Source organism: Leptosomus discolor, chromosome 5 (genome assembly GCF_034619465.1).
Source record: "Leptosomus discolor isolate bLepDis1 chromosome 5, bLepDis1.hap2, whole genome shotgun sequence".
Lineage (NCBI taxonomy): Eukaryota > Metazoa > Chordata > Aves > Leptosomiformes > Leptosomidae > Leptosomus > Leptosomus discolor.
Genome location: NC_141395.1, coordinates 26,095,096 through 26,121,940, shown reverse-complemented (window position 1 = coordinate 26,121,940; position 26,845 = coordinate 26,095,096). Strand labels below are relative to the sequence as shown.

Sequence of the window (26,845 nt, the reverse complement as noted above, 5' to 3'; positions counted from 1 at the left end):
AACTCTTTTAAAGCAGGATAATGAGGAACATCCAAAAAACAGTTTTCAGACACAAACATTTTCTTCATTCAGGTATTATATCCCTTTAAAAAGTTATTAACTCACACCAGTGGAACAACAGCTACACTACAATACTTAAACTTATGGTGGCATAACAAGCAAAACTTAAGTTTGCAGTTTGTGAAAATAATCTTAACACAAACAGCTGTATTTCAATTTTTAAGTAAATTCAGTAATTTTATTTTATATGCAGAAGCAACCTCTGAAGTATTCCTATCCCAAAGACTGCTTTCTCTATGGGGAAAAAAAATAATTTGAAAAAGTCAAGCTGACTTACTATACACTAAGTGGAAAGAAACACAAACGCTAATTTTCAGAGGTTTAAAGACCCTGAACATTGTAATGTTAGTATTCACAAATCTCCAAATCATTGAGTGTGCCTGATCATTAATTCCTTATAGTACAAGCTGGTAAGCCATTTAAGCACATTCCATTCCTAATTATCTGATGTTAAGAGACTTAAGACATAACTTAGTAACTAGAAGTTACCACTTTTCACCTAAATACATGTAGTATGCTTATACTCATTAAATGTCAAATACTATTTAAAAATTGAATTGGTTTCACACTGATCTCTTCAGAAGGGAGACCAAAACTAGAAGTACTAATTACACATTTTATGTTCAGCTCCCATTCTCCACCAGAAAAAATAATGATACAATTAGGCTTTCCTGATAAGCTCTCCCCTAAACTTGGAAATTAAAATCTAAGAGCATCCAGATTTCCTTAGTGTTACTACTACACATGGATCATTGTGATTCATCCAGCTAAGTATCATTTTCAGAAATCACTTCTTAGGTCCAAATGTCAAAAGTATGATGGCATATCATCTTCACTGATTTCACTGAAATACATTTTAGGATTTTTGCCAAGAGTTTGGCACAGGTACATATAAAAAGGCTGATTTCACTTTAGTAGCAACATGCTACATATATACAAAGCCATCATTCCAGCTTTAGTGACACGGAGAAACCCAAAACAATGCTGAAGTAATTATATGCCAATTTTGTGCTTGCCTCGAATCACTATAACTTTTGTCTAAACAATCCTACCTGCAGCAGTATTTAAAATTATTATTTACTACTACATGCACGGATCAGTCTCAGAGGTCTTTTGCACTATGTTGAGTCCAAACTATTTTCTCTGTAATAGTTTAAAGACAGAAGAAGATATTTGTTAATGTGACATGTACTTAACACTACACAAGCTGGCAGAAACCTCAGTGAAATTTCAAAAAGGAGCTCTAAGACAACATACGATTCAAGTCAATACTCTCATTGCAATATGTAGTTTACTTCTCTTAATATCTTTTTTAATACTTATTTTTACAATTGCCACAAGTGTCATACAGAACACATAAAGCAAACATTCACAAAAAATGTACAAGCATGTGTGTGGCTGATATGCAAATGCTAGTTGCATGAAAACTGACAGAACTGAGCACAAATAAAAGCTCTGAGCTGGTATCCACAAATAACTTTACTTCTATGAACCATTCCATTTGACCCTGAAATTTTATATATGGGCAACAGCTCATATGTTTTTCCTCAACATTTGGACCTATTTTGATTTCAATAAATCAACATTCCAGAAATTTATAAGGAAAATTTGTATGCCATTCCCACCTGTCCTTTCCAGCCTGCTTCAGAACCACCAAATTATTCATATACACAAAAGGAAGACTAGTTAAACCAAATTAAAGAAGATTTGATTACAAAAGCAGGTTTTGGTATGTGCTTGAGTGCAAAAACCCTGTACATTTAACAATTGTGTAAATCAGAAACAGTAAATGGCTTGCTTAAAGTGCTCTAAGCTAAGACTTTACATACCAAGTTCATCCCTAAAAGAATACCCAAAAAATCCCCGAAAGCTTACAATGCTAACACTAACAACCTTATGGACCAAGGTGCTAGTAGGCACTGTTATACTATATTACTCATTAATTATTAAGAGAGTCAGACTCCAATCTCACAGTTAATGCAAATTTACACTGATGTAACTGAGAGCAGAATCCATCTCCTGGTGTATACCATCCTGAAATGATACAAGGGAGTCACAAAAACGGAAGCTCCCTTTTGTATAAATATGTCATAAATAAAATATGTATACATACAAATATTCATTACAACAGTAGCTTAATGGTCTAATATTTCAGCTCTTGCTTCTATAATACTTTGCTAAAAACACATCTTAAGTGAGTAATCTTAACAGTGCTGCATTAGCTACTTGTGATGCTACACACCCCAGAAAGAATTTATGCACATTTTGAAGCCTTTAGTAGATCTTTAGATCTTTAGTAGTGAAAGTAGGTAGAAATTTTTGATGCAAAAAAGAATAAATAAATAAAAACTATTAAATATCCAATGTTTGGTACAAATGCTTCATATTAAGTTATTTTTACACACTTGTTTACAAAAATACACTAAATATTTCTACTTTCATTGGCTAAAAATAAGAACCGGATTAGGTATATCTTTGCGTTTTCAAAGAAGGCAATGTCAATTACCATCAAGCTGCTAGAGTAGACCCACTAGTGCCCATTCCTACAGCCCTTATACAGGAAAAAAGCCATTGCAGGGCTAATCACAGCTCCTGGTGGATGACCTGGTCCAAATGACCAAGCAGCCCATGGCACAAGTTGTGTTTTCTCCAAAAAAATGAAACCTTTTTGCTGAAGTTTGTAACCTGCAGGTTTACGCATGTATCAGTCATACCTTGACATTTTTTAAAAAGAGCTACATTTACAAACGAGAATGCTTATCTGTTAAGCCATCATTTGTTCCCAAAAAATGCACATTCAAACCGTGAAATATTAGGAAAATACTCTTGCAAACAAACTTTATAAAGGTAAAATACACTTCAAAGATAGTTTTTATGTTATTCTATAAAGTGCAGAGAAATCCTTCTAAAAAGGGAAATGACTACTTCGTATAACAACAGTATAATTACAGCAGCTTTTGCATAGCATTATTTATAGAAAATTGAATACTTTCAGTTTCTTCAGGAAGAAAAGGATGATAAAGTCTCTTCCAGTTCAGATCTTTCCTTTGATACTGATCTATTTTCTTCAGGAATGGCTGATGATAGCAGATCTCCATTGGCAGCACTTCTAGAACAGTGAGCAGATCCTATGAAGATATCAATGTATTTCATTTTCAACTGCAAAAAATTTCATCCAATCTGTCAGTTATTCTATTTGCCATTTCCTATGCACAAGCAATTAGAAGCACAATTATTCTGGACTTTTCTTGAAATATTTCAATCAGTATCATGCCTAAGGATGACGGATATGAAGAATGTTCAGCTAGTATAAATCAAGTAAATTACCCCCGCCACTCACAGGGGTCACAGGAAGTAGAATTTGTTTTGACAACCAGTAGGTGGCAAATAGCAGCATTCCACACCACTTACCAGAACATCCTTCATGTAAGATTTTATTAGTACAAACACCCCTTTTCTGGTTATGTCTCTATTTCATCTTGCCAGCAGTCCCACTGATTTCAGTACAACTACTCCAGATGAACTATCCTTTTCAGTATGAATGAAAGCCAGCAAAAGTCAGCCACATAACAAACTATACAAGTGCTTTGATTTATAATATAGGAATCTTAAAACAAAAACTTTGCTAAGAAAGCTTTTTTCCTCATGCTGATATCAACACTAGAACAGCTGCTGTAAACAGGGTAATAAATTGTACAGAAAGTCACAAAAGAAAACCACCCCTTTTCCAAACTTACTCTGAGAATCTTCAAAGGGAGTATCGCTGTAAGATTCTGTATCTGAGTACGTTCTTCTGCGCCGCTGTGAAAATCGGTGAAGTGATGAAATTGGTTCTTTCACAGCGTGATTATTCCTACAAAAGAAATGAGACCCATTAGTAAGCAAAATCTATAACAACCCCCACAAACTTAATATACTTCAAATTTAAAATAATTTTGATGCTTAAACTGTTAGTATCAATGTTTTTCACTACACTAAAAATGGTAGTCAACAGGACATTCTTAATTTTCACAATTAAAAGGCCTAAAAACGAAAATGTCCTACAATCTTTGCATACAGAAAAAAATAACTTGAGAATCTGAAATACTGACCCAAAAAGAACATTAGCATTTCAAGCTCCATGTCTAATTTCATGCACTAGTCAGAATAAGTTATTTGTATAGTTTCTACAATGAAGAAATTTTTATAGTGTACTAGAGACATCAGCTGCATTATTTGCCTCCAATGATGATAATCTGCACCCCTAGTTTTCAAAATTAGACCAATTTCTGCTATTTAATCCCTCCCCCCAGTGAACAATTTTTCTCACATTTTTATTTTAATGGTAGCAGGTTGAGGGAGGTTTTTTTGAGACATAAGAAAAAAAGCTAAATTATATAGAAAATTACCTTTCTGAAGAGCAAGGACCAGGGTGGCTAATGGAACGCTTCATCTAGGGGAAAAAAAACAACAACAAATAATCCAAACAACAAGCCACACCAAAAACGTCTCAAGCTACTTACAATATGCATACTTACATTAATTTTTACTTTATTTACAGTCTCTACAAAAAGAGGGCAATCTTTTTTTTTTTTTTAATTAAAAGCAGCCGTACTTAGTTGAAAATCTGATTTTACTATATGAAAAACAGATGGACTCCATCAATACGAAAAGTCTTAAAGCATTCACAAAGAAAATAGTTTACTACAAAAAATACTACCTAGTTTCTACAGAATTCATTCCCTCTTGCTCCAAAGTTACTCATAGAGCCATTTGTTAATTGCTATGATATACAGAAATATCAAGACATTTTCCCTCTACCAAATGCCAGCTTAAATTCCTCATTACACAATAAATTCAAATCCTGCCTCTTGATTCCTTGTGGTTCTTCTGATGTCACTGTGGAATCTCTATGCATGTCAAAGAAAGTTATTAATTTAAATTAATAATGATCAGCTTTGTAAGTAAATTGATTGAAGATAAAGAGACAAGAGATCCAAGTGCAAAGGAAGGGATTCCCACAACAAAATCCCACAATACAGCTCATCTTGGAATCTATACATCTGATCGAGAAAACTTTTAAGATTATTACACACACACTGCCCTTCTAAGGGAAATAATCAGCAGTGAAGAGTTATGCAAGTAATATCTTTACCATTATTTACTTTTTTGTTAAATAGGGGCATGTTAGATTAACACAAACATTTTGAATTATATGCAGCGAAAGATATGCCATCTTGCTAAAGTGCTTCAAGCCGCAAGGCACCTGTTTAAACAGGAGGCAAGGTAATGAAATTTTTTAGGTCAGTGTACAGCTAACATCATAAAAAACACAGAAACAGTTGAAAAGGAAAAGTTAAACCTCATTCATTTATGAGATACCTCATTATGGGGTCTTGACATGTATGATAAATTACTCTGATTATGAGAAGGCTAGCAAACAAAGACTGGGAATGAAAAATTACTGATTTATATTTAGGACCAGTACTGATCATAACAGAGTCAAGATTTCAACTGCTGACATCATAGCACATAGCAATAGCATAGTCTTCTGCCATGCTTCCCCACATCCAAGCAACAGTATGACACTTGAAAAAAAAAAAAAAAAAAAGTATTTCAAAATGTCTAAACCATTTGGACAGGTGACGGTGACACCGGAGAAACTAAGGGATCAGGGTGAGGCAGCTGGAACATTTCTGGCTTAAACTTGGCATTAGCAATCTTCACACATTCTTCAAGTGTTGTGATAAATGTATTACACGTGGCACTAAGCAAGGACGAGGCTTCATTCATGTTCTGAAAATAAATGAAAGCACAAGCATAAGCAAGAAATAAAGTTAAAAGATGCAGATACAACTCTCTCCCACCACCACTCAAACACGCACGCTCCTCCTCATTACCACTAAGAACTTCCATTTCCCATTTTATTTAATCAAATGTACACCTTCCAATAAGGTTAATTTAAGCAAACAAACATGACAGCATTGTAATTTGTTTCTGACAGCTGAATTTCTTTAAATATCAGCCAACAATGCCACAACGTTTTTTACTGCAAAGCTTGTCTCAGAGAACTGGTATCAGAAGATCATTCAGTGAAACAAATGAACAGCAGCAAAACATGTGAATAGCTTTATCGCTCCAGTGCAAGGAGCCTGCAGGTCAGCTTCACCTTGCTGTAAATCAACACCAATTTGCTGTGTTGTGACTAAGCATCAACTCCTTGCTTTGCCCTAAGTGGACAACAATGTTGTAAAGAATGAAGCCATTCATAATTTCAAGTACTAACGTTCATTCAAAAGCAAAAATACTGGAATAATTTTACTTGTGCATATCCAAAGAGAATTATCTGCACCGCAGGTTCCCAATATCTGTAACACCAGCTTTCACTGTTAACAAAATGGAATACCCACCTACACGCGGAAGTAAAGAATGGACAAACAAGACTGTTTCAACTACTCTGCCCATAAGAGAGATGTGAAACAAGACAAATTACTGCTTAACTCATATGGCAGCTCTTCTGGCCTTTTATCCAAATGACTCAATAACACAATTGCTTCCTAATGCATGCTACAATTACAGTTAAACATCCAGGTACTTTATGCACATATAGTCACTGTTAGTATTATATACACACAGGCACTCAAAAACTGACCTTAGGTTAAATCTCCAACATCAGGGAGATGAAAAAGGCATAAGAAGGCAACAGAAACATGAAATGTATTATACAATTAGGTTCTCCAATATATATTCTATAAATTCTGTACCTCAATGCTGGGAGAAGAGCGAGTCTCATCATGATGAACAAATTCTTGTATTGTATGAACTTGCTGCATTAAAAGATCACAGTAGAGACGAAGTTCGGACATTTTGGTTTTAAGAGATTCATTGGTCTCACTTATTTCTACAAAAAATAAAGGAAATATCCATTCACAGCACACAATGTATGAAATTTTAATTTTTAAGCACTTTTCATTTAAATTTAAGTAGCAATTTAAAAATTCACTTAAACTTTCACTTAATTTTGAGGAAAATTAGATTCTGCTATGAGTCAAGAACTGTACTTAAATCAGAGAATAGTTTGTACTTTTGGATAACTGATGCTAACTTAATGACCATTGAGGAAGAGGCACATTACTAAGAAAAATAAAGTTGAAATCTTTCTTAGCTGCAGTATAAGATAGAAAAAAAATTAGTGGACAAAATCTAATGCCCACTGGAGTGGCTGGAAACAGTTACATTAAACCATCCAAGAATAATTATGAAAAAAACCAATAGTAACTATAAAGAACCAAACCAGCAGAAATTAAATGACTTCACAGCTACAAACAGTATGTTTGTTCTTGTAACAACAATAAGTTGCTGGTATCTCAGCTTACGATAGAAGAGGTCAATGGAGGTGACCTCTAATTCAAACATCAAGGGGGAATTTACCATACAAATTACTAGAAGTAATTACCATTTATTTTTAAAGACAATAACACTGACTTTCTACCACAGTATTCGCAGTATCGTTATCTGAAAATAAGCATGTGAAAAAGCGGTAAGATTGAGTATGCTCTAGGTAACACACGTACCTTTTTCTTTTTTTGTTCGGGTATCTGCTAAACAGGCTTTTGCACTCCCCAGTGCTACCAGCCACCTTTGCCTTTCAGCTGCATTAACTGCTTTCATATAAAAATGCTGCTCCCCTGGGATGATTAGCTCCATTCTTGTGTTGTCTGTTGCATGAACTTATCATAGAGGAGAAAAAAAAAAACAATTTGAGAAAAAAAAAAAAAACCCACCAACCTCAACTGTCTAACAATTTTTTATTAAATATTGATCAAAGTATCTTAAAAATGTTTATTAAAATCCCATAGCAATACAGTAAATCACAACGTACCACTGCTAAACAATAAAAAGCCCAAAGCTGCTCAACCCTTCTCCCCAGCCTATCTTCAAGTCAACAGGTAAGAGCACTCACGTACAACGGGGTTCCCTTTCTGTGTTAACAATGAACCATGTATGAATCTGTAGAAACTGTTGTATTCCAAACCTGGTCTAAACATGGCAAACTGAAGAGTTTTGTTGCAAGGACAAGTATTTATGGAGTACTAGGTTAAAAACGTAAATAATCTCCCTTCTAGACAAAATCTGGCTTCAGGCCGCAGAGGCCTAGGACCAAGAACTGAGGCGGACTTTGTTTACAGCCCATTATATTCAATATTACATCTTTAACTGAGTACTCTGCTGAGTTTCATGTTATCAACCACAGTTCCTCCAGGCCCACTCCCCACTAGTCATGGATGCAGGAGACTGCATCAAATCCAGACTTCAACTATTATCTCTCCTTCACCAAAAGAACAAGATCACAAATAAAATGAACTACTGGAATGGCATGTCCAAAAAATGGGATCTTCCACTTTACATCACTGATTTCATTTACACCAAGGAAACAGTAGCAAGGAGTCACGACATGAAAAATACTTGGTAGCCCACGTAAAGTAAGAAGCTTCACTTTTTAATATACAAGTACCCACACCACAATCCCAGTCCATCTGCAGGTATCTGGAAAGAGGTCAAGAGTTGAAAGCAACTGAGAGTTCAACAATGCCTTGCTATTAGCCAAGGGGGTTGACCTACAGCTTTGAAAACACTAAGGGCTAAACGCACAGTCTGACAAATAGCTCACTAACTCTAATACATCCATCACCTATGCACATGGGCAACTACTAACTAATGAAAGTAAAAATTACTCAGTACAACAAAAGATTTAACATCTCTGGTTTAGAAGTCTTCCCTTCTGGGCCACTGCTGCTGCTCTTCTGAAAAAAATGCATCTGTGATTCAGTCTCTTATCCGTGGTCATAGGAGGGAAAAGCATTAGAACTAAATAACTGGCCAAAGTAACTTCAAGCATAAGCCACATGCACATAACCATGGGGAAAAAAAAAAAAAAAAATATATATATATATATATAGCGGGTTCTAAATCTCAAAACAGAGCTTTAACTACCAAAAACATTTTTTCTTTTTCTTAAAAATTCACACATTATTATTTGCGAACTATGAAGGAGTCACATTGGACTAGAGATAAACAAAAATAGAGGAGGAAAAACTTGTGATGCAAAACGTATGTTGGGTGATCTTTTCTATTTCCCTGGCAGCTAAAATTTCCTCAAGCAGAAATTTATTAATTCTTACCTTTTATTTCACACACAGCCATCTTTATACTTCCTTTGCTGCCTTTGCAAACATCATCCTGTGAATCATAGTATGACAATATCCCATTGTCTAAAACAAACCACCGAGGCTGCCAACCTAGCGAGATCGAAAATACAAAAATGAAAGTTTAGTCTAATTTCTAAATTGCAAATCCAATTCAGCTCTTTGGCTGTTAAAACTTTTATGAAAAAGGTTCTGCAGTTTGTGGTTTTAGAAAGCTACTGACTTTCAGCAGAAGTTAGCTGCATGTTGATATAACAGTCTACTGTGCATACAGCATTCAGTTACGGTTGAATATTTACTCATTAAATAAGAAACTTCAGATGCTAAGTTTATTAACACCACAAGGGCTCATTAACTGTGATCTTTCACTTTTTGCTACAGTGACATTTTTGGTCACATAAGTGAAAGTGCCAATTTCCATTCTATTTTGAAAAGAAACGTGTAGCCACCATTTCTTTCATAGCCACAATTTTTCCTACATTTGTTTTCTTCCCATTTATTGTGAAGTGAAAAAAAAAAAATCACTGTTCTCTTTCAGCAGAAGGCCAGTGTACGTGGGCACATATTTGCTCTGAAAAATGCAAGATTATGCCCTGTACACTTCAATTCACAGCAAGCACACACAATCCTTGCAATGTGGCCCACATTTTATAAACCCTCAGAATTGAGTTTCACACCACTCCACATTAAAAACCCGAGTATGCTGAAGCAGAACAGCACATGTGAACCACCAAAGAATGACAGGGCAAAGAAGATACTGTCAAAGCAGTCAAACACAAGGCCTGATTAAGCATGGTATATGACCCAACACTGATCTACTCTGAAGGGACAATTAGTCCTATGACAGTGTCAGAAGAGAAATCTGTTTCACCTTGACAGTATCATCTAACCATCGCTATCTCCACAAGGAAGTAGTAACTCAACCGAGGACGAAGCAAACAAAACCGGAACTCTGACGGCAAATGCAGGCATTTGGTGCACTTTCGTATCCACCACTTCTAAAATCCTATTTTGTGAAACTCTGCCCAAAACTAAAGTGCTTTGTATGCTTTACAGGAGCACTGGACTCAAAAAAAAATACCATCCAAAAGCAACTTCAAAGAGTATTCAGACTTTCACATTTAACACTTAAGATTTAAAGACGTAATCCTAAATGATTCCTCAACTGCAAGCAAGGATACCTTCCAAGTTTGCACCGCACAAATTAAAGCTGTTTCTGAAAGGAAAACCCCATAGCTGGAACGTTAGACTAAGACCCTCCGGACGGCGCTTCCCCGCAGCCTCTTCTGTGAGAGCCCCTGGCAACTCGGCAAGGCGCAAGCCAGGTCCCGAGAGGCGCTTCGCCGCCCAGGTCCCAGTGCGAAGCCGCGGGGCCCGGGCACATCTCGGCCCTGAGACTACCAGGCCGCGCTGGCGCCCGCGGGGCTGCGCGGCGAAGGGCCCCGCCGAGGCCTGCCGCCACCCCCGCCACACACGCGGAAGCGGGCGGGGAGCGCGGCCGACTGCCGCCAGGCGCCGACCCCCAGCCCGGCCACCGCCGCGCCATCCGCCTCAGGGGCGGCGGCAGCCTCCGCCGCTCCCCAGCGGCCTGGCCCTAACACAAACGGCGAACCATCTCTCAGCCGGCGCCATAATAACAGCTGCCGGCCGCCCGCGGGACGCTGTGACCCCCGACGCAGCAGCAGCGCCTCCCGGACGAGGCCAAGCCCCCCCTTCCGCCTTCCCCCGGCGCCGCAGGCCCCGGCCGCCCCATCCCCAACCGCCGCCCACCAGGCTCCGGCCCCCGCCGCCTACCCGCCAGGTAGTTGGTCCACTTGTACAGGACCCCCTCCATCGCTCACAGCCCGACGCCGGGCCGCATCCTCCTGCTCCGCCACGGGGAAAGGGCTGCTGCCGCCGCCGCCGCGGAAATGGGCGCTCACCTCCCGTCCCCGCCGCTACTACTCCCCGCGCGCGCGGAGGCGGAGCCGCTCAGCTCAGCCGCGGCGGCCCGCGGCGGCCCCGGCGGCGGCACCCGCCCCGCGGGGCGCTCCGCATCTCCCATGCGCGCCCGGCCGCACTCCCCGGCCTCCCACCCCCCCCCCCCACGGCTGTTCCCTGACGTCCCTCTCACTTCCTGACCGGAGGGGGCCGTCCCGAGGAACCGCCCGCCCCGCCGCTGCCGCGCCCGGGCCCGTCCCCGCGTCCGAGGAGGCTGAGGCAGCGCCGCGGCGCAGGCTCAGCCCCCTCCGCCCAGCGGGGACAGTGCCACGCCGGCGGCCTCCTCGAAGCGACATGGGCCGCGGACTGACCCTGCTCCTGCTGCCGCTGGCCCTGCTGGCGGCCCCGCCGCAGGCCGAAGGCGGCACGGCGGCGGCGGAGCAGGAGGTTAAAATAGAGGTGCTGCACCTCCCCGCGGAGTGCAGCCCGAAGAGCAAGAAGGGGGACCTGCTGAACGCGCACTACGACGGTTTCCTGGCCAGTGACGGGTCCAAGTTTTACTGCAGGTAGGCGCCCAGGGCACCGGGTGGGTGGAAGGGAAGGCAGGCCCCAGCTCGGCGGCGTGCGTGGCACAGCCGGCCCGCCCCAGGAGCAGCGCGTCCCGCTTGCCCGGCTGAGGGGGCATGGCGGGCCATGCGTGCGTGGGACCCAATGCTCTCCCAGCGTGGTGGGCACAGCTCGGGGTCCGCACTAACCACGTTAGCATAAGTAATTTCCCCCATCTCGGCCTTCATTTTTTTTCTCAGCCGAGCGTGGAAGGATGTAGGATTTAACGAGGGTCCAACAGGGGCCGGTGCTGAGGTAAGCTGGAAGCTAAAGCCACGCTTGAGACTGGTGGCCATCACCAGCTAAGGGAACCAACTGGGAGGGTCGCTGAGAGCCTGTAGCCCACACCTCACATGGAGAGCCCCTTTGGCAGAGAGAAAGAAACCCCACCATGTTGCCATCTGCCCTATTCTGTGCAGTAATCTGTGCAGAAAAACTCAGGTTTGGAGAAGGTAGGGATGCAGACTGACTATTTCAGACAGAAACTTGAGTGTAGTATGCACTTCTACATAGTTGGCATTGTGCAAGGTGGTCACATTACACTACTGGTTTGCAGTCTTTATGCCCCTTCTCTGCCACTTCTTCCCTCCTTGATTTGTGCTGCCTTCCTCTTTGCCCAAATATTAGCATTTAGGCTTTTGCTTTTTCACATTGTCCCATCCATCTATCTTCAGGCTGGTTCAGCTTGGTTCAGCTTGCTTTGCACAGAAACTGTGGTGCAAAAGCTTTATTTTTACAGTGCCTTGCTTTTAATGGTGGTGCATCCTACTAGTGGGGCAGGACTCAGCCTGTGCAGAACTATGGACAAGGGTCTTTTCTTTCCTTCAGGTACCTGGTTCATTCCTTACCCATATTTGGACAGATCTTACAGACGGTGGCCTAGTTTATTACAAAATCTTGATTTGTTCTTCCCACTTGTATAATTTAATAAAAAATCAATAGAGGATAATTCTACATTTAACAGTACCATTTTACTTGCTTTTTTTGCCTGTTGAAGTGACTGATTTTGGCACACAAATATTGCCCTCTGGCTTTTCTGCTACATGCTGCAAAGTCACCATTCAGCGTAGGTCCCATACAGTGGACACCTCCTCTGACCAGAAGCTGGCCCAATCACTGAATATCTAAACTGAACAGAGCAGTCAGTGAGCATACAGTCCTGTAGTCAACGTTGCCCAGTTGCTCCAGTACACCCATGCACGCTCTGTCCATCCCATCCTACGGTGATGGGAACTGCTGAAGACATTTTCGCTTCCTAGCAGTGAGTTGGCCCCAGCACTCCTCCTTCCTGCAGTGGCACCTTGTTTCTGGCATACAGTGTATATGTATGTTTTTTTAATAAATTAGGTTTTTTACTTGGTTTTTTGATTTCAAAAGGAGGTTGCCCCTTACACATCAAGATTTGACCTTAAATTAATTATAAATGTAGCAGAAAAATAGTGTTAGTACTTTATATTCTTGCACTCCAACCATTCTTGTGCTCTAATAATCTAATGTATGTTTTTACTGACTGCTAATTTAAAGTTATTTTTAGATACAAAAATAAATTCACTGTTATCCACTCACAATTCTTTTTAATAGTCGGACACAAAATGAAGGTCATCCGAAATGGTTCGTTCTGGGTGTTGGACAAGTCATAAAAGGGTTAGACATTGCTATGATGAATATGTGTCCTGGAGAAAAACGGAAAGTCATCATTCCTCCGTCATTAGCATACGGACAGCAAGGATATGGTAAAAAAGAAGTTTTCATCCTAAACTTTGGCTTTCCTCTGTTTTGCTCTTTCAAACATATAATGTTGTAAATGACTGTAAAAATTGGTGCTCCATTATTTTTGGAGGCTCTGAAGGTGATGACTGCAGCTCTGCAGCCTAATCCTGCTCATTCCTTTGCAGTTTAAGTCATCCTCACCATAGACACCCAGGCCTTGCAGTTTGCGTTTAGAATTCAGTACATGGCACCCGATGTGTTTTTCCAAGTATTGCCATAATACAAAAAATTGACAGCAAAAGGAAGATCTTCATAATTCATATCAGCATTTTTTTGTCTTAATCTATTATATTCTACTCATGTTTAGTTTCTATTATTTGACTCCTACCTGCTTAGCCATTTAATGACATTCTGCGTGTTCTGAGCAAAGTGAAATGTAATCCAGTGCATGCCACAAATTAATCTAAGTAGAAATAATTTGTTAAAAATACTGTTTACATTCTGAATAGTTAATGGACAGTATCATCATGTCACGTAATAATTGCAACAGTACAATGCATGAAATCTGATTTGAATTTATGATGCTTAAGGGTGCAGTCTACTTGGGGAAAAAAAAGTTCCAGTCAGAATTTCATCACTCTTAATTGTAGGTAACTTAAGTTCAGCTCTGACTTTGGTGTAGTAGTTTCTGTGAAAAGGTAGCTCCTGCTCGATAATAATTGTCTGTTGGTGATAGTATGTCAGAGTTCTATGCACCAGTTTTGTTTTTCATATAATTCCATTGTAGCCAGTGAAATTTACTAGGAATAAATTTTTCCCCTTGAGCATAATGTTTAATAAGAAGTCAGTCTCAACAACAAGGAAGAACACTGACACAAATAAGAGTATGTTCTTTAACTCTAATACTAGTGTCAACTGTTTGTTCTAGGTAGCACTTCAAGAAAGTATTATTTTCCTACAGCATACTTGTCCTCTGTCTCAGCGTATTCCTGCATGCAGGAGAAGATGCCTGCCTAATCTTGAATTAGAAAAGATGCATGTGGCTTTCTAAATCTTTACATATCTTTCCTTTGTTGGTATGTATATTTGTGAACTACTGGCACTGAATTCTAGTATTGTATCTTTCTTTCATAAGTAGTATACAAACCATGATTTATATTCAAGATACATTTAAAACACCTACATTTTTACAGCTTGTAAGGTCAAAATCTTTTGAATTCTGAAAACTGTCATTTTTACTATGGATATTTTAGATAAGTAGTGTGAGTAATAGTTTTGTTTACCTTCTGTTTACAAACAAAGTAGATTCTTTAGTTTTTCTTCAGTTTATGAAGGACAGGCACAAGCTCAAAATTCTGTGAAAATTCTGAGGCTACAATGTCATGCTCACTGGCTCTGGCTATGAATAGAAGCAACTTGCATGTTTACATTTTAATTTTACACTGCATGATTTCTTGATGCTTTTTTGGCTTTACTTTCAGACCTCATGAGTTTGTTACTGTCTCCCTTCAGTTCCTTTTTTTTCGCCAGATGCTTCATAGAATGACCTGTTTACAGGCAGTGGTGTTTTTACATCAGATATCAGAAAATGATTTGACAAAGGAATAATGAAGTCTAACATACATGTTTTTTTTTCCTCCAGGGACCAGACAAAATATTCCAGTAGGTTTTGGTTTTGGGGGTTTTTTTGTTGGTGGTTTTTTTTTTGTGTGTGTGAATCAGATGACCTACATTCTGTTACTTCTTTCTAATGAGATGTATATTTTAACCACTATTTTACATAAAGTCCTTTAACCATAGGTATAATTCATAGTAAGTTGTTAAAACCTCATTTTGCCTTCTTGTTTCTTCAGACAGAAGAAAACCAGAAAATCTTCAGACAGATACAAGCATTGGCCTATTACTATAATCTTTTAAATCAGAGTGCAGATATTTAATAAAGGCATATGTCTTAGAATCAGTCTCTCAATAAGCCCCACCATATGACAGTATGTAAAAGAGTGAGAACTTCAGAAATACATGTTTTTCATGGTAACACAAACCCTTCTCTTAATTTTTAAAAGTACCTGAATTGGTATGAGCAATATAATTTTGTTTCAGGAAAATATATTGTTTGCAAATCTCTCTCAAAATCATTTATGTAACACAATCTGAACAATCTTCCTGTCTAGCTGTATAATATTTAAATTCAGAGTTTAATCCGAGTATTAACACAGCCTTTTGTAATTAAAAAATAAGACACGTTACATGTGAGTTTGTCATATGTGTGATCTCTGACCACAGTGTCTGCTTTAAATGCGCGCTTTTTTTTTCCTTTTATTCATAGCACAGGGCAAGATTCCACCCAATGCAACATTGATCTTTGAGATTGAACTTTATGCAGTAAACAAGGGACCTCGCAGTGTTGAAGCATTTAAGCAAATAGACAAGGATGGTGACAAGAAACTCTCTGAACTTGAGGTAATATGATGTAACTAATTTGGAATAAATAATTTGTAAAACTATAGGTGTGGTTGCATCAGTGTTATCTTCACATAAGCTGCCTCTGCTGCAGTTCATCGCGTAAAGCTTCTCTATGCTTACACAAACTACACTGTGCAACGTTGAAATTTGGTTTAATACGTTAGTGTGTCTCAGACTTGCTGGGACTTCAGACATGTCTGCACTGGAGTCACAATAACTTACATATATACTCCGAGTATCCTTGAAGATAGCTGTTGAGTATTGGCATAAAAGCCACAATGGTGGGACTTTTTTCTTTTCTTCTAGATAAGCCAGTATTTGAAAGAAGAATTTGCAAGAGATGGCAAAAAACGTCATCCCTCAGTCCATGATGAAATCTTAGCTGATATATTTAAGAAGAATGACCATGATGGAGATGGTTTCATATCAGCAAAGGAGTACAATGTCTACCAGCATGATGAACTCTAAGTTCTTAAAAAATCTTTGGTTGTTTTCTGGACACTGAATTTTAAATAATGATACTTTGTTACAGAATTTTTTGGGTTTTTTTTATAGTGGCATCTTTTTATATCTCTTAAGGTGACTGTAAAAGTCTGGGGTTTAACACTCAACTAATAAAATGTGTTAGATATTTCAGAAGAAAGAAATAAAATTGGAAAACACCATGATATATTATTAGTGGTTCCTGCATCCTGTCATTACCTACAGTATTGCTCAGTAGTCTTCCTTGTTGTGTAAAATACTGATGAAAATAATTATTTCTGTTCTGTCAAGCACACAAAAATGGTTCCAGTACCTGTTGACATAGTTAGAACATAACTGATGAATACTTCTCAATCCCTTGTAAAATAAAAGGGGAAAACAGAATCTCAGGGAGGTAACTCTGTTAAACCTCTGCAGGCTTCTAGGCTAGCTTCTTGAGGAATTGCCATTTGCAGCAAATTTAACTATAAAAGGCCTTAAAATAAATGAACACTGTCTATGGAACATCGGGATAAAAACACAAATGTTTTAAAAGCAACTTAAAATCATCTCTTTGATGTAATATTATCATGAATAATTTGGTGTTCATGAAGAAGCGGTATTTTAAACTTTAATTTAGTAAAATTAGTAAATTAGCCAGTTTATTCAGCAACACCAAGTTAAAAATCTACACTATCATGATTTTCCTGGATGAAGTGGAAGATGATGGGAGATACTCTATATAAACCTAAGTAATTATTTGGGCATCATTCTGGTTTCCCTCACTTTGGAAAGATGCAAAGTAGCAATAGTTAATAAATAGACAGTACTTCAGGCTAGTTAATTGTTCTGTTCATGCAGATGTCATCATAACGCTTGTGTAACATACTCTTCCCACGTGAAAGCAATGGCTGTATTCATTTCAGCATGTAACAATCAGCTGTACACAGTGAAAGTGGCAGCAAAAGTAAAAAAGCTTCCATACCTGGGTTATCCTTAAAATCATTCTAAAAGGTAGAAAAAACATCTCTTAATTGCTTTCCCAATTTAAAATAGCATGAGGAGAGCTTCAATGGTATGCCACCCAACAGCACTCCCAGTCAGTGCTGGACACAATTCTGTAGTGCTCTCTAGTGTTCATATTCTTAACAACACAGACTTAGGTTTCTGTGATTGAGGTCTACCGGTTAAAGACCTTCACCTCTGAAGTCTTGTTGGAAGGATGTAGTTCTGTTATTTTCATAAGCTTCCAAAACCTTTTCTGCTAAGCATTTTTCTTCTGAACACATAAAGTCAGGTGCAGCTGTGACCTAAAATCCAAATGCAGAAGGTGGACCGGCTGGTACTTATTCGTACTCCAAACAAACTGTTGATGTGAGGTAATGGCATCCTAATATGAAATACCTATCCCTAGTTTTACTTGGTCCCTTTTGTAAATGAAACATTAGACTGAGCTAAGTTTTAGCATGTTTTTTAATCTGATACTTCAATTGAAACATTCATGAGAACACTAAATTATTAACAAATATTCTCATCTTACCATCATATGCCAGTGTAAATAAAGGCACCATTTTGGTGTTTAACAACAAGTTTGTGTAAACAACTTAATTTAAGTTCCAGCATGTATTTTTGAAATTATGAACATTATGAAAAAATCAGTTTAAAAGTACATTTTTGCATTATCGTGATAATGAATGGTGAAGTTTCTAGAAAGAGGAAAAGCAATGTCAGGGAATGCACGGGGGCATTTTCAAGTAAAAGGTCATTGACCGTGAAGAAAATAATTTGAAGATAATAGTGTCATCAAATGTTTTGCACTTTCACTATTTTGCATTTCAACAATTTGAGTCATAGGTACTAATTCTGAAAACTTTGTGGCACAGTTATGCCCATGGCTGCGACAACAGGCACTTACCTAGCTCAGTTACTTTACTCTTTTATGCCAGAGGTCAAAACAGGGCACAGCATGCAGTCGTACGTACTTTTGTCCATTAAAAGAGCACTCTAGGCATCCGTAGACTGTCTCCCTTTTAGAACTTCCCATTCCACAAAGGACACAGGGACCTTTGGGGATGTTGTTATTAAGTAAATTAATTCGGATATGAGACCCTTCTCTGAGATAGCTTGTAGAGAGATCAGTCATGCTCGCAGCCTTTTCATAATAATCTGTAAAAAGGTCCTCCAAGTAAGCATCAGAGTTAGCAAGGGTATCCACTGCTCTTTTATCTGAAAAAGAACACACAAAAAAATAGCAGCAATGATTTATTACATTATGAACTGTTTACAAAACAGTCTGTCAATCTAATTACGGAACTAACTGATTCATGAAACCATTCTAAACATGCCATGTTGTAGATTACTTCCCATCAAACGCCCTGTGCGATAAAAATTTTTCTTTAATTTCACAAAAGGCACTGAAAAAAGCCAGAAATTTTTGTATATGGCCTATATAATTATATTTTTAGAAATGCACCTGAAAGATAGGCATTAGGCAAGCTTTTTAAAAATTGGTACCAAACTGAATCACAGATGCGTACTTTCCTGTTTACTTTTGCATTTCTAGTTTTATTTTCTAAAAACTGTAAATTGTTTTGCAGTGTTTACAAAAAAGCCACGAATATTTAAAAGGTTTAGAAAATTTGGAGGACTCTATGTTGACCTCCTAGAGATTGCTGAGCATCCAGACACCCCAGGAAGAAATCACTTTTGGAACTACCTACCTTTTTCCTCTCTCTTCATGACTGATTATTTTAGATTGGATGACAAAGTTTTAGTCAGCTACAGCTACTGAGAAACAGCATACCCACTGAAGATTTATTCCCTTGTTGTGGACTAGAGCAGCACTGAAGGCTTTGTCCATAAAAGCCCTTTGGTCAAGAACGGGATACAGTGGAGCAGGGACATCTACACAGAGCAGCCTTTAGAAGGACGTGTTTACTGCTCAACATTTATCTTCACACGCAGATTTGCAGATTTCCAAAATGCTTAGACCAAGGAGTGTTAAAAGCCTAGGATATTGTTCTGAAGAAAATATAGCTACATACATTGATACTCCATTTTGTTGGATGTTGTGTTCACACCAGAACAACAAAAGATGGTATATGGTGATATCTTGCCCATGTCTCTGCCATGTGAACTTACAGCCTAGAGTACATTCCAATATTTAAATTAATATTGTTTGATATTTAAAGTTTGCCTTGAAATATTATTTATACATTATAACTTGTATTGCATAACACTAGCTGTAAATGGAAACATATGAAATAGGCTTAGTGTCAACTGAAGTTAATTGTATAATTACTCCATTCCAGTTTATCATCAGCCATAAATTTTTATTTTAAGATCTTCAGTTTTAATAACAGCAATACCGTAATTTTGTTACTTGTGAAAGAGTAAATTCTCAAATACAGATTTTAGTAACTTTACAGTCATTTCAATATACAAGAAATTGAGGTACACTTTCCATCAAAATTTCCTTCTTTAAATGTTCGTCTTGCACACAAATTAAAGAAACAGAACTACATTCTTCATGCATTAACTAAGACATTTGGATATAAATATCAAAGGTCATACTTCGATGAAACAGATTACTCTTTAACCTCCTTAATTTGATCAGTGAAGATGATCCAGATTTCTCTTTTTCAAATCCTCCTTTTGAAACTGGAGTCACACAGAGTTCTGTAAAAATTAAAAATAAATTTTTAGAACAAAATCCAAAAGCAATAATTGCACAACAGGGTTTAATATGCTTCCTAATCTCTAAAGTTTGCAGTGATTAAATTCAGCTTTGCTAATATTTTTAATGGCTTGTACTACTTTTTAATACAAGTCTACATATACTGATACACCACATACGGTAATGATGTATCAGACTGAAATCCTCAACAGAAAAAAAAAATGTTAGCTTAGTTTAGAAATTCTGCACACTTTCTTCTTTACTTGGGTCTTTTTACATGACTATTTTATGCAAAACTGATCAGATGGTCTCATAAGCCTGTTCCTTACAGGCTAGAAATACAAGGAGGTGATTTTTTTGTTCCATGCAACTATGGGATGTAAGAAAAATTACAAGATCATGCTTAACTTTTAAAAAATGTTTCCACGACAGACTATTTTCTAGTACCTGCCTTGTTTATCTTTTTTCAAGAATCGTTTCCCCTAGAAAGTCAGACTACTTATGTGCATAAAATCAAAGCATAGCATTGTATGGAATCAATGCTTATGTGTATCAAGAGCAAGAAAACTGTTTTAAAATCTCAGACTGTTATAAATAATAGCAGTAATGACAATAATGCACACCACTTACCAAAATTACCATCCAAATGAATATAGAGTTCAAATACACTAAAAGCAATAGTTGTATGTGCTGGAAAAACAATGGCTTTGTCCCGCCCTTTATAATTCTGATCTTCAATAATGTGAAACTATAATTTAGAAAAACATCAAAAGAAAAAAAGTTACAAATTGAAATGGAAAAAAAAAAAAAATATCCTAACTGTATATATTGAACATTGTAATGCCAGGAGGAAGCTTTGAAATTGAAGATCAAATTTCACAACTAAAGAATTTTATATTAACAACTTTACATTTTAATAAAGTTTGATACAGAGATAGTAACTTAACTTGCATCACTCATTGAAAATGATCTGAATTATTTATAAATACTAGTAACGGGCAAGCCTCAGAAGATTTGTAGGTTCAATTACTGAAGCACTGAAGAGAGAAAGGGAGAGGGAGGAAGAACATAAGACAGGAAGATGCCGACCCTTGAAATAACAACAACCTGAAGTTCCAATATGTTGTAGAAGATGAATGTAATAATGAAAGATAGGTTATACGTTTATTGGAGACTCAAACTAAGAAGTAGTAAATTCCACATTTTTGCCAAGCCTTCACCCAAAGCAATGGCTCGTTGCCTAGCCACCCTTTCACGTACATCCCATCCCTCAGTCACATACTCAATACTAACAAAAGACAAACATTTAGTTCGGTTTACATCAGTGCAATAATATTGATTCACTTCAATTTTTTTCTGAGCTCTCATCAGCAAAAAAGCAATTAAATCCAACCATAACATTTACAAAAATGAGCTTTTTTGTGTTGTTCATTTAAGTTACAGAACTTTGTCAAACATAGTTACCCTCATTGTCTCTCCACGCATTCCAGTATGGACAGTTAAGGAGCACTGCCTTGTTGTTCTAATACTTTCCACGACCACGCACAAAATTTCCATCCTACTTTTTCTTGATTGATGGACTAGACAATGATCAAAGTTTATCTTTCTAAAATCAAGAGGGAGGCAGGAAGGAAACTCAGAGATTATTAGGAATTTACAAAGTAGCTAATAGAATTAGAATTAGTAATAAATCACCATAACTTCTGTCTCATAGCGGTAAAACCACTGACCGAGGAGGTCTCTGGAAATTTAATATCGATTTTAGTGTTTGGGAAACAGGGGCACTAAATGATTCAAAGAAAGCCAGTAATGTACAAGTGTTAGAGAGGATATGTGGGACAATATGGAAAAGTCCAAGTCTGTCCACCTGACACTGTTCTTAGTGACAGTAAGGACCTGTCAACACACCCTAATTAATAATTTTTTTAAGTCATACAACTAATGGCAGTCGGTCAAAATTTATGGAAAATAGATAGTAAAAGCAATAGCTGTAATGCTCTACCTTTGAGCTTCTGTAAGGCTTATGATGATGGAATGTTTTGGTCAGAAGCCTAAATGATGCCTATACAAGCTGGCATACATTCAATGGATTAAAAACTGGTTAACTGATAAGTGTCAACTATAACTGAAAAAAAAATCAATTACAGAGATGGACTATTATGAAGAAAATGTGTTTGTAGGAGAATTTCTACAGGCATTGACTCTTGGTCCTATGACACTGAATATTTTTAGCAGGAGACTAGGACCTCTTCCCCTACCCCACCCCCAATTATTAATGATAATGTTTGGAGATTACAAATAAACTGCAAAGAGGTAGTACAGAACAAGAGAGGTTACAGATACAATATGACACACACTGCTTGGCAAAAAACTACAACGAAACAATATATATTTGAAAATACCGAATTTCACATCATACATAGAAAATAATTTACTGGGATGCAACACTGGTTCACTGGGATGACATTGTGGCCAAGGGATAATCTTTGAAATGTAAACTAGAGAATTACACCTAGAATTAGTCACATTATATTTCTATGTATTTGGCATTTGTGCCAGCACTACACGAACACCAAGTTCAGTTCCTGTCCACCGCTCAAATTCTGTTTCAGTGTCCACAGCTCAATAAGGATGTTGGAAAAATGGTGACTACATTTAGAGCCACAGAAGGTTACGAAAAACTGCAGTGGATAAACCTACTCTGCTTTTCAAAGAAAAGGGCGTGTAATAACCTCATAAAACCTTGAAGTACCTACATTGGCAATAATACATATGGTGCTTTAGTTCATCAGACAAAGGCAAATAAATCCAACTTCTGAAACCCGAATTTGGGTAATGTCATTTAAAGTACATTTCAAATTTTGAATAGTATGGAATAACATAGATATGACCTTGGATGGATTCTTCCTCTCTGGAAAAAAATGAAATGAAAAGATGAAAGATGCGCTGTAATTCAAACAAGAATTAATTCAGTCTGTGTTATACAGAAGGTCATGTGTCTAATACCAGTGAGACTCTTGGAAAATATCAGATGGTGACTGCTATTCATTGGCTAAAAATAATCAAAACCTAACCATTTCAGAGGTTCAACCTATCTATATGAAATATAATTATGGAACCAGAAAACAAAACATATAGTATAACCTTGTAGTAAGTTCTTTTAGTAACGTTGGTACTTCAACTTCATGTTTGGTCACTATGCCAAATGAAGCTTTAAAGGCAACAGAATCTGATCCAGCAACATCAAAACCAACATCGTTCACTATCTGATTTCCTCTTCTACCATTGAGCGAAACATCTGATTTGTCTTCATAGTTCAGCAACTGGTAAGAGGAGACACCTGAGTAAAAGAAGATAACGGTTGTGCGATGAAAAATCTGAACACAGTATTTTTACCCAGCATTGCATATTTCTAACAGGACATTTTAATTATTTTAATTTTTAATATAATAAAGAAGAGAATAAATATAAAGAAGATGATAAATGGTACTGTTCCTACTGTGCTTAACCATTTTGATATGAAATGCAGAGCTACATTGAGCACTTATTTATTGGTGTTACTACTGATGAGTAATGGAAAGAAAGTGCATAGGGGTCTGAGGGATTTCTGTGCCCCTCTGGCAGAGTTGTGCCCATGCTCCTGCACATTACATGTCCTGGGCATGAAACAGTGATGAGGGCTATTTCTACATTTCTGTGCTTATCATTATTCCCCTAAAGTACTTTACCTGTAAGTATGCTTTTGGTACTTGTATAAACTAGACATGCAGTATGTTTTGGCTTTAATGATGGAGGCTTTGAAACACAAAATTACTTAGTAGAGGCCACACAATATTTAAACCAGAAACAAAATGAAAGCCATTGTGTGTACAATAATGTTAGTGAATTCTGAATTTTGTCTAGACACAGTACAACGAACGTAACATTTCTTCATTTTTGCAATACGTGAATGACACATGGGTGTGCCAGTAACATTAACTTCTATCTCATACGTCGCTATTAGAAACACTTTCACGTAGCCCAAAGAATCCAGGGACTATGCCAGTTTACCTCGAAGGAAAACATTAATTCTGGCTTACCTGAAAATTTGCATCTATTTATTGTACAATAAAAGGGTAGGTGCCAAAACCATTTTACAATGCTTTCTTTAGAACCTTAAATACATTTCCATCATACTAACAGAAACATATTAGAACACATTGGTTGCCAAATTAAAAAGAATAGAGCAGGTAGAACACAGGAATTAGGCATCCAAAGGCATCCAAATTCATTTGAGAATCTGGGTTTTACTCTTTTTTTTTTTTTTTTCTTAAATCCATTGAAGCTTTTAAGATAAAGTAACATTATAAAGTCACCTAGTATGAATCCTGTTTGTCTATTTTTTTAAAAAAAAAAATCTATTTTTCACAATGCTAAAAGATTGCAAATGCTCATATTTGTCACATAAAAAAGGAAATGCAATTACAAAGTTCTTTACTTACATTAAAGGACAATACCTTCTGCACATGACACCTAACCTTTACAGAAAAGACTATTAAGGTTTTGTGAGACACTTTAATGGGATTTTGCAACCTTTTTCTCAGACTTTTCAATGAGATTTTTCAAGGTTTTTTTTAATTCTGGACAAGCCAGCTTACTTGCCCTGAATGTAAAACTAGCAGGATTAGTGGGATTTTAATCTATTTTCATCATGCTTGTGTCCTGGAATCACCCCTTTGTGGGGTCAGCTGATACTTCTGTCTTATTCTCATTTGTCTTAGTAGAGTTTTCAGTTAATGCAATTGTTGTGCAATTAATGATGTGATCAATGCTTTTGTCAAAATTGACCTTTTTTCAAAAGAAAGTAAAACAATGAAACTGTTTTGAGAAAACACAGCATGTAGATATGAATTACACAGACTTTTCAAAGGAAAGTACAGGAAAATGTAGGCAGTATAGTTCAAATTTGCACATTTTAATTCTCAGAATCCCCTCAAAACTTTCTGATATTGCATAGCAAAGGCAATTTAAAACACACTTAAGCTCTTTAAATACACAAAAAAAAAGATTACAAATGGGGAAAAAATCTTACAGAAATCAAATTACTTCAGTCAGATAGTTGTCAAATGTTTCTGCCCATGCACAGCCCAGTTCAACACCAGGAATTACTAACACAGAACAGCTGCAGAACTGAGGCCGTTCTTACATAGTTAAAAAAGAGTATACAGAGAAAGATTACTATTAAAAACAAATTTTAAGTAGCAATTCGTCAACATACATCAATACTTCTATCAGGGATCTGCTGTGATTTGTGAAAAAACGAGACAACTGAATTTGTTTCATGTTAGTTCAGAAAATATCATGGCTGTTTAGTATAATTGACTGGGGGGGGGTTCACTTATTCCAAAAAGCCCTTTTTTAAATCTTTTTTTTTTTAACCAGTTTGACTTGTACTTTTTTCTTAAATATTAATTACATGATTAAGCAAGACAAATTTTATTACACATGTACTAAAGAACCATCATATTACTTGCATAGTTTAAACTATGTCTACTGTTCTATATTTACTAGAAAACATGCATTTTTCTGCTTTGAAGAAAGGTAGAAATCTTACCTGCAGAAATTTCTTTCTCCCCTTGAAGAATGTCTTTTAATGTGAAAGGTGTTGAAGCAAATTTAGATTTTTTTGAAAGCAAACATTTTCTTTTCTTAATCACAAGGCTTAGAGGTTGGTATTTATCAGCTTCACTAAGACTGGGCACTGGAACTAGTCTTCCTCCATCACCAACCTGTTTAACAAAGTTTTTGGTTGCAGCAGCAAACATATTATGACATTAGTAATGACAATAACAAAAAGCTCTGTATCAAGTGTAACTTCCAGATGTGAAGCCCATGTTCAATTCTTTTTACAATGTTCTTTCAAACAGATTACCATGCTTTAAAAAAAACCAAACCAACAAACAAACAAAAAATCCCCAAACAACACAAACTGTCAAACTGGGGTTTTTTTAGATCAAATTATATTTTGCTTGGAAAGAATCAACAGCATCTTAGCTACCCAGCTCCTATGGTGTATTGCTCCAGACTTCTCTCAAAGACCTTCAGTTGAGCTCTCTAATTCTGTATGATGAATAATGAATTACCAGTGTAAACTGATAGGGAAATGGTTGCCCTTTCTTGGCAGTTTAATGCCACTGTTTGAAAACAAAATTTACAATCTTAGAAACAGAAGACAGTAACTTCTGCAACCCTCAGCTTCCCATTAGGAGTTAATGAGGTATTACTGTTCATTGGGTCCTTGCTGCAGCTGAATTCTAGTGTTTTACCAGCAACCAACAAAGCATCCCAGATGCACTCCAGGAGACCGCCTGCATTACACATTTGTGAAAGCTGGCAGGTCTGCTGAAGAGGGTATTGCCTTTCAGCAGCAGTTGCATAACCTACCTGTAAAAGCTCAGCTGGGGAGTAAGTGGTGTGGGGGTCTTCAGAAACATCTGGGCCAAAGCATAAGATGGCTGGGGGGAAACAGCAGTGGGCTTTCATTATATGGTATTCCTCACCTATGGACTCATCTGTCTGTGACCCAAGGGCTAGTTTTGAGATAGGCCAGCTGCATGTATTTGGCTCAGACTACCAAGAAATATGCTAAATTGTGAGAACGACACAAAATAATAAAAGTAAAACTGCAGACAGAAGTGAGATTTTTTGATGTAGGGTTAAGGAACAGCTCAAGGATTCAAGAGGGAAAACACCAATGTGAAAAGATACACAAATGTAAAGGGAG

The 26,845-nt window shown here is 37.5% G+C and overlaps 3 protein-coding genes across 5 annotated transcripts; 1 reads left to right on the top strand and 2 right to left on the bottom strand.

Annotated features, from left to right (window-relative positions):
- Nucleotides 1–1,350: 1,350 nt before the first annotated feature.
- On the bottom strand, nt 1,351–11,136 carry PLEKHA3 (pleckstrin homology domain containing A3). Of its 3 annotated transcripts, none has more exons than XM_086465175.1 (8): nt 11,040–11,136; nt 9,222–9,338; nt 7,614–7,769; nt 6,804–6,940; nt 5,671–5,835; nt 4,449–4,492; nt 3,798–3,913; nt 1,351–3,169 (listed from the first exon to the last, which is right to left on the bottom strand). In XM_086465175.1, exons 1-8 carry the CDS (start codon nt 11,077–11,079, stop codon nt 3,006–3,008), a joined length of 939 nt encoding a protein of 312 aa, XP_086321301.1. In that variant the 5' UTR covers nt 11,080–11,136; the 3' UTR covers nt 1,351–3,005. The 3 variants fall into 3 exon arrangements, with proteins under 3 accessions (XP_086321301.1, XP_086321303.1, XP_086321302.1); XM_086465176.1 differs by having other exon boundaries at nt 3,022–3,188; XM_086465177.1 differs by lacking the exon at nt 9,222–9,338.
- A 383-nt stretch (nt 11,137–11,519) lies between these two features.
- Nucleotides 11,520–16,498, top strand: FKBP7 (FKBP prolyl isomerase 7). The gene is made up of 4 exons (XM_009958969.2): nt 11,520–11,731; nt 13,353–13,504; nt 15,808–15,941; nt 16,251–16,498. The coding sequence occupies exons 1-4, from the start codon at nt 11,520–11,522 to the stop codon at nt 16,410–16,412; spliced, it is 660 nt and encodes a 219-aa protein (XP_009957271.2). The 3' UTR covers nt 16,413–16,498.
- Nucleotides 16,499–18,330: 1,832 nt separating this feature from the next.
- PJVK (pejvakin) lies at nt 18,331–25,886 on the bottom strand. The gene is made up of 6 exons (XM_009958971.1): nt 25,676–25,886; nt 23,227–23,422; nt 21,547–21,688; nt 20,713–20,830; nt 19,980–20,084; nt 18,331–18,632 (listed from the first exon to the last, which is right to left on the bottom strand). Exons 1-6 carry the CDS (start codon nt 25,884–25,886, stop codon nt 18,331–18,333), a joined length of 1,074 nt encoding a protein of 357 aa, XP_009957273.1.
- Nucleotides 25,887–26,845: the final 959 nt, after the last annotated feature.

Coding starts and splice junctions, on each gene's coding strand:
- PLEKHA3 (XM_086465175.1), bottom strand. CDS start 11,079: ATGGAGGGGGTCCTGTACAAGTGGACCAACTACCTGGCGG. Junction 7,770..9,221: donor GGCTGTGTGTGAAATAAAAG/GTAAGAATTAAT, acceptor CTCTATGATAAG/TTCATGCAACAGACAACACA. Junction 3,170..3,797: donor TCCCTTTGAAGATTCTCAGA/GTAAGTTTGGAA, acceptor TCACTGTTCTAG/AAGTGCTGCCAATGGAGATC.
- FKBP7 (XM_009958969.2), top strand. CDS start 11,520: ATGGGCCGCGGACTGACCCTGCTCCTGCTGCCGCTGGCCCTGCTGGCG. Junction 13,505..15,807: donor ATACGGACAGCAAGGATATG/GTAAAAAAGAAG, acceptor TTTTATTCATAG/CACAGGGCAAGATTCCACCC. Junction 15,942..16,250: donor AGAAACTCTCTGAACTTGAG/GTAATATGATGT, acceptor CTTTTCTTCTAG/ATAAGCCAGTATTTGAAAGA.
- PJVK (XM_009958971.1), bottom strand. CDS start 25,886: ATGTTTGCTGCTGCAACCAAAAACTTTGTTAAACAGGTTGGTGATGGA. Junction 21,689..23,226: donor CTAAAAGAACTTACTACAAG/GTTATACTATAT, acceptor TCTTGATTTTAG/AAAGATAAACTTTGATCATT. Junction 18,633..19,979: donor GAGTAATCTGTTTCATCGAA/GTATGACCTTTG, acceptor GTTCTTTTTCAG/ATAAAAGAGCAGTGGATACC.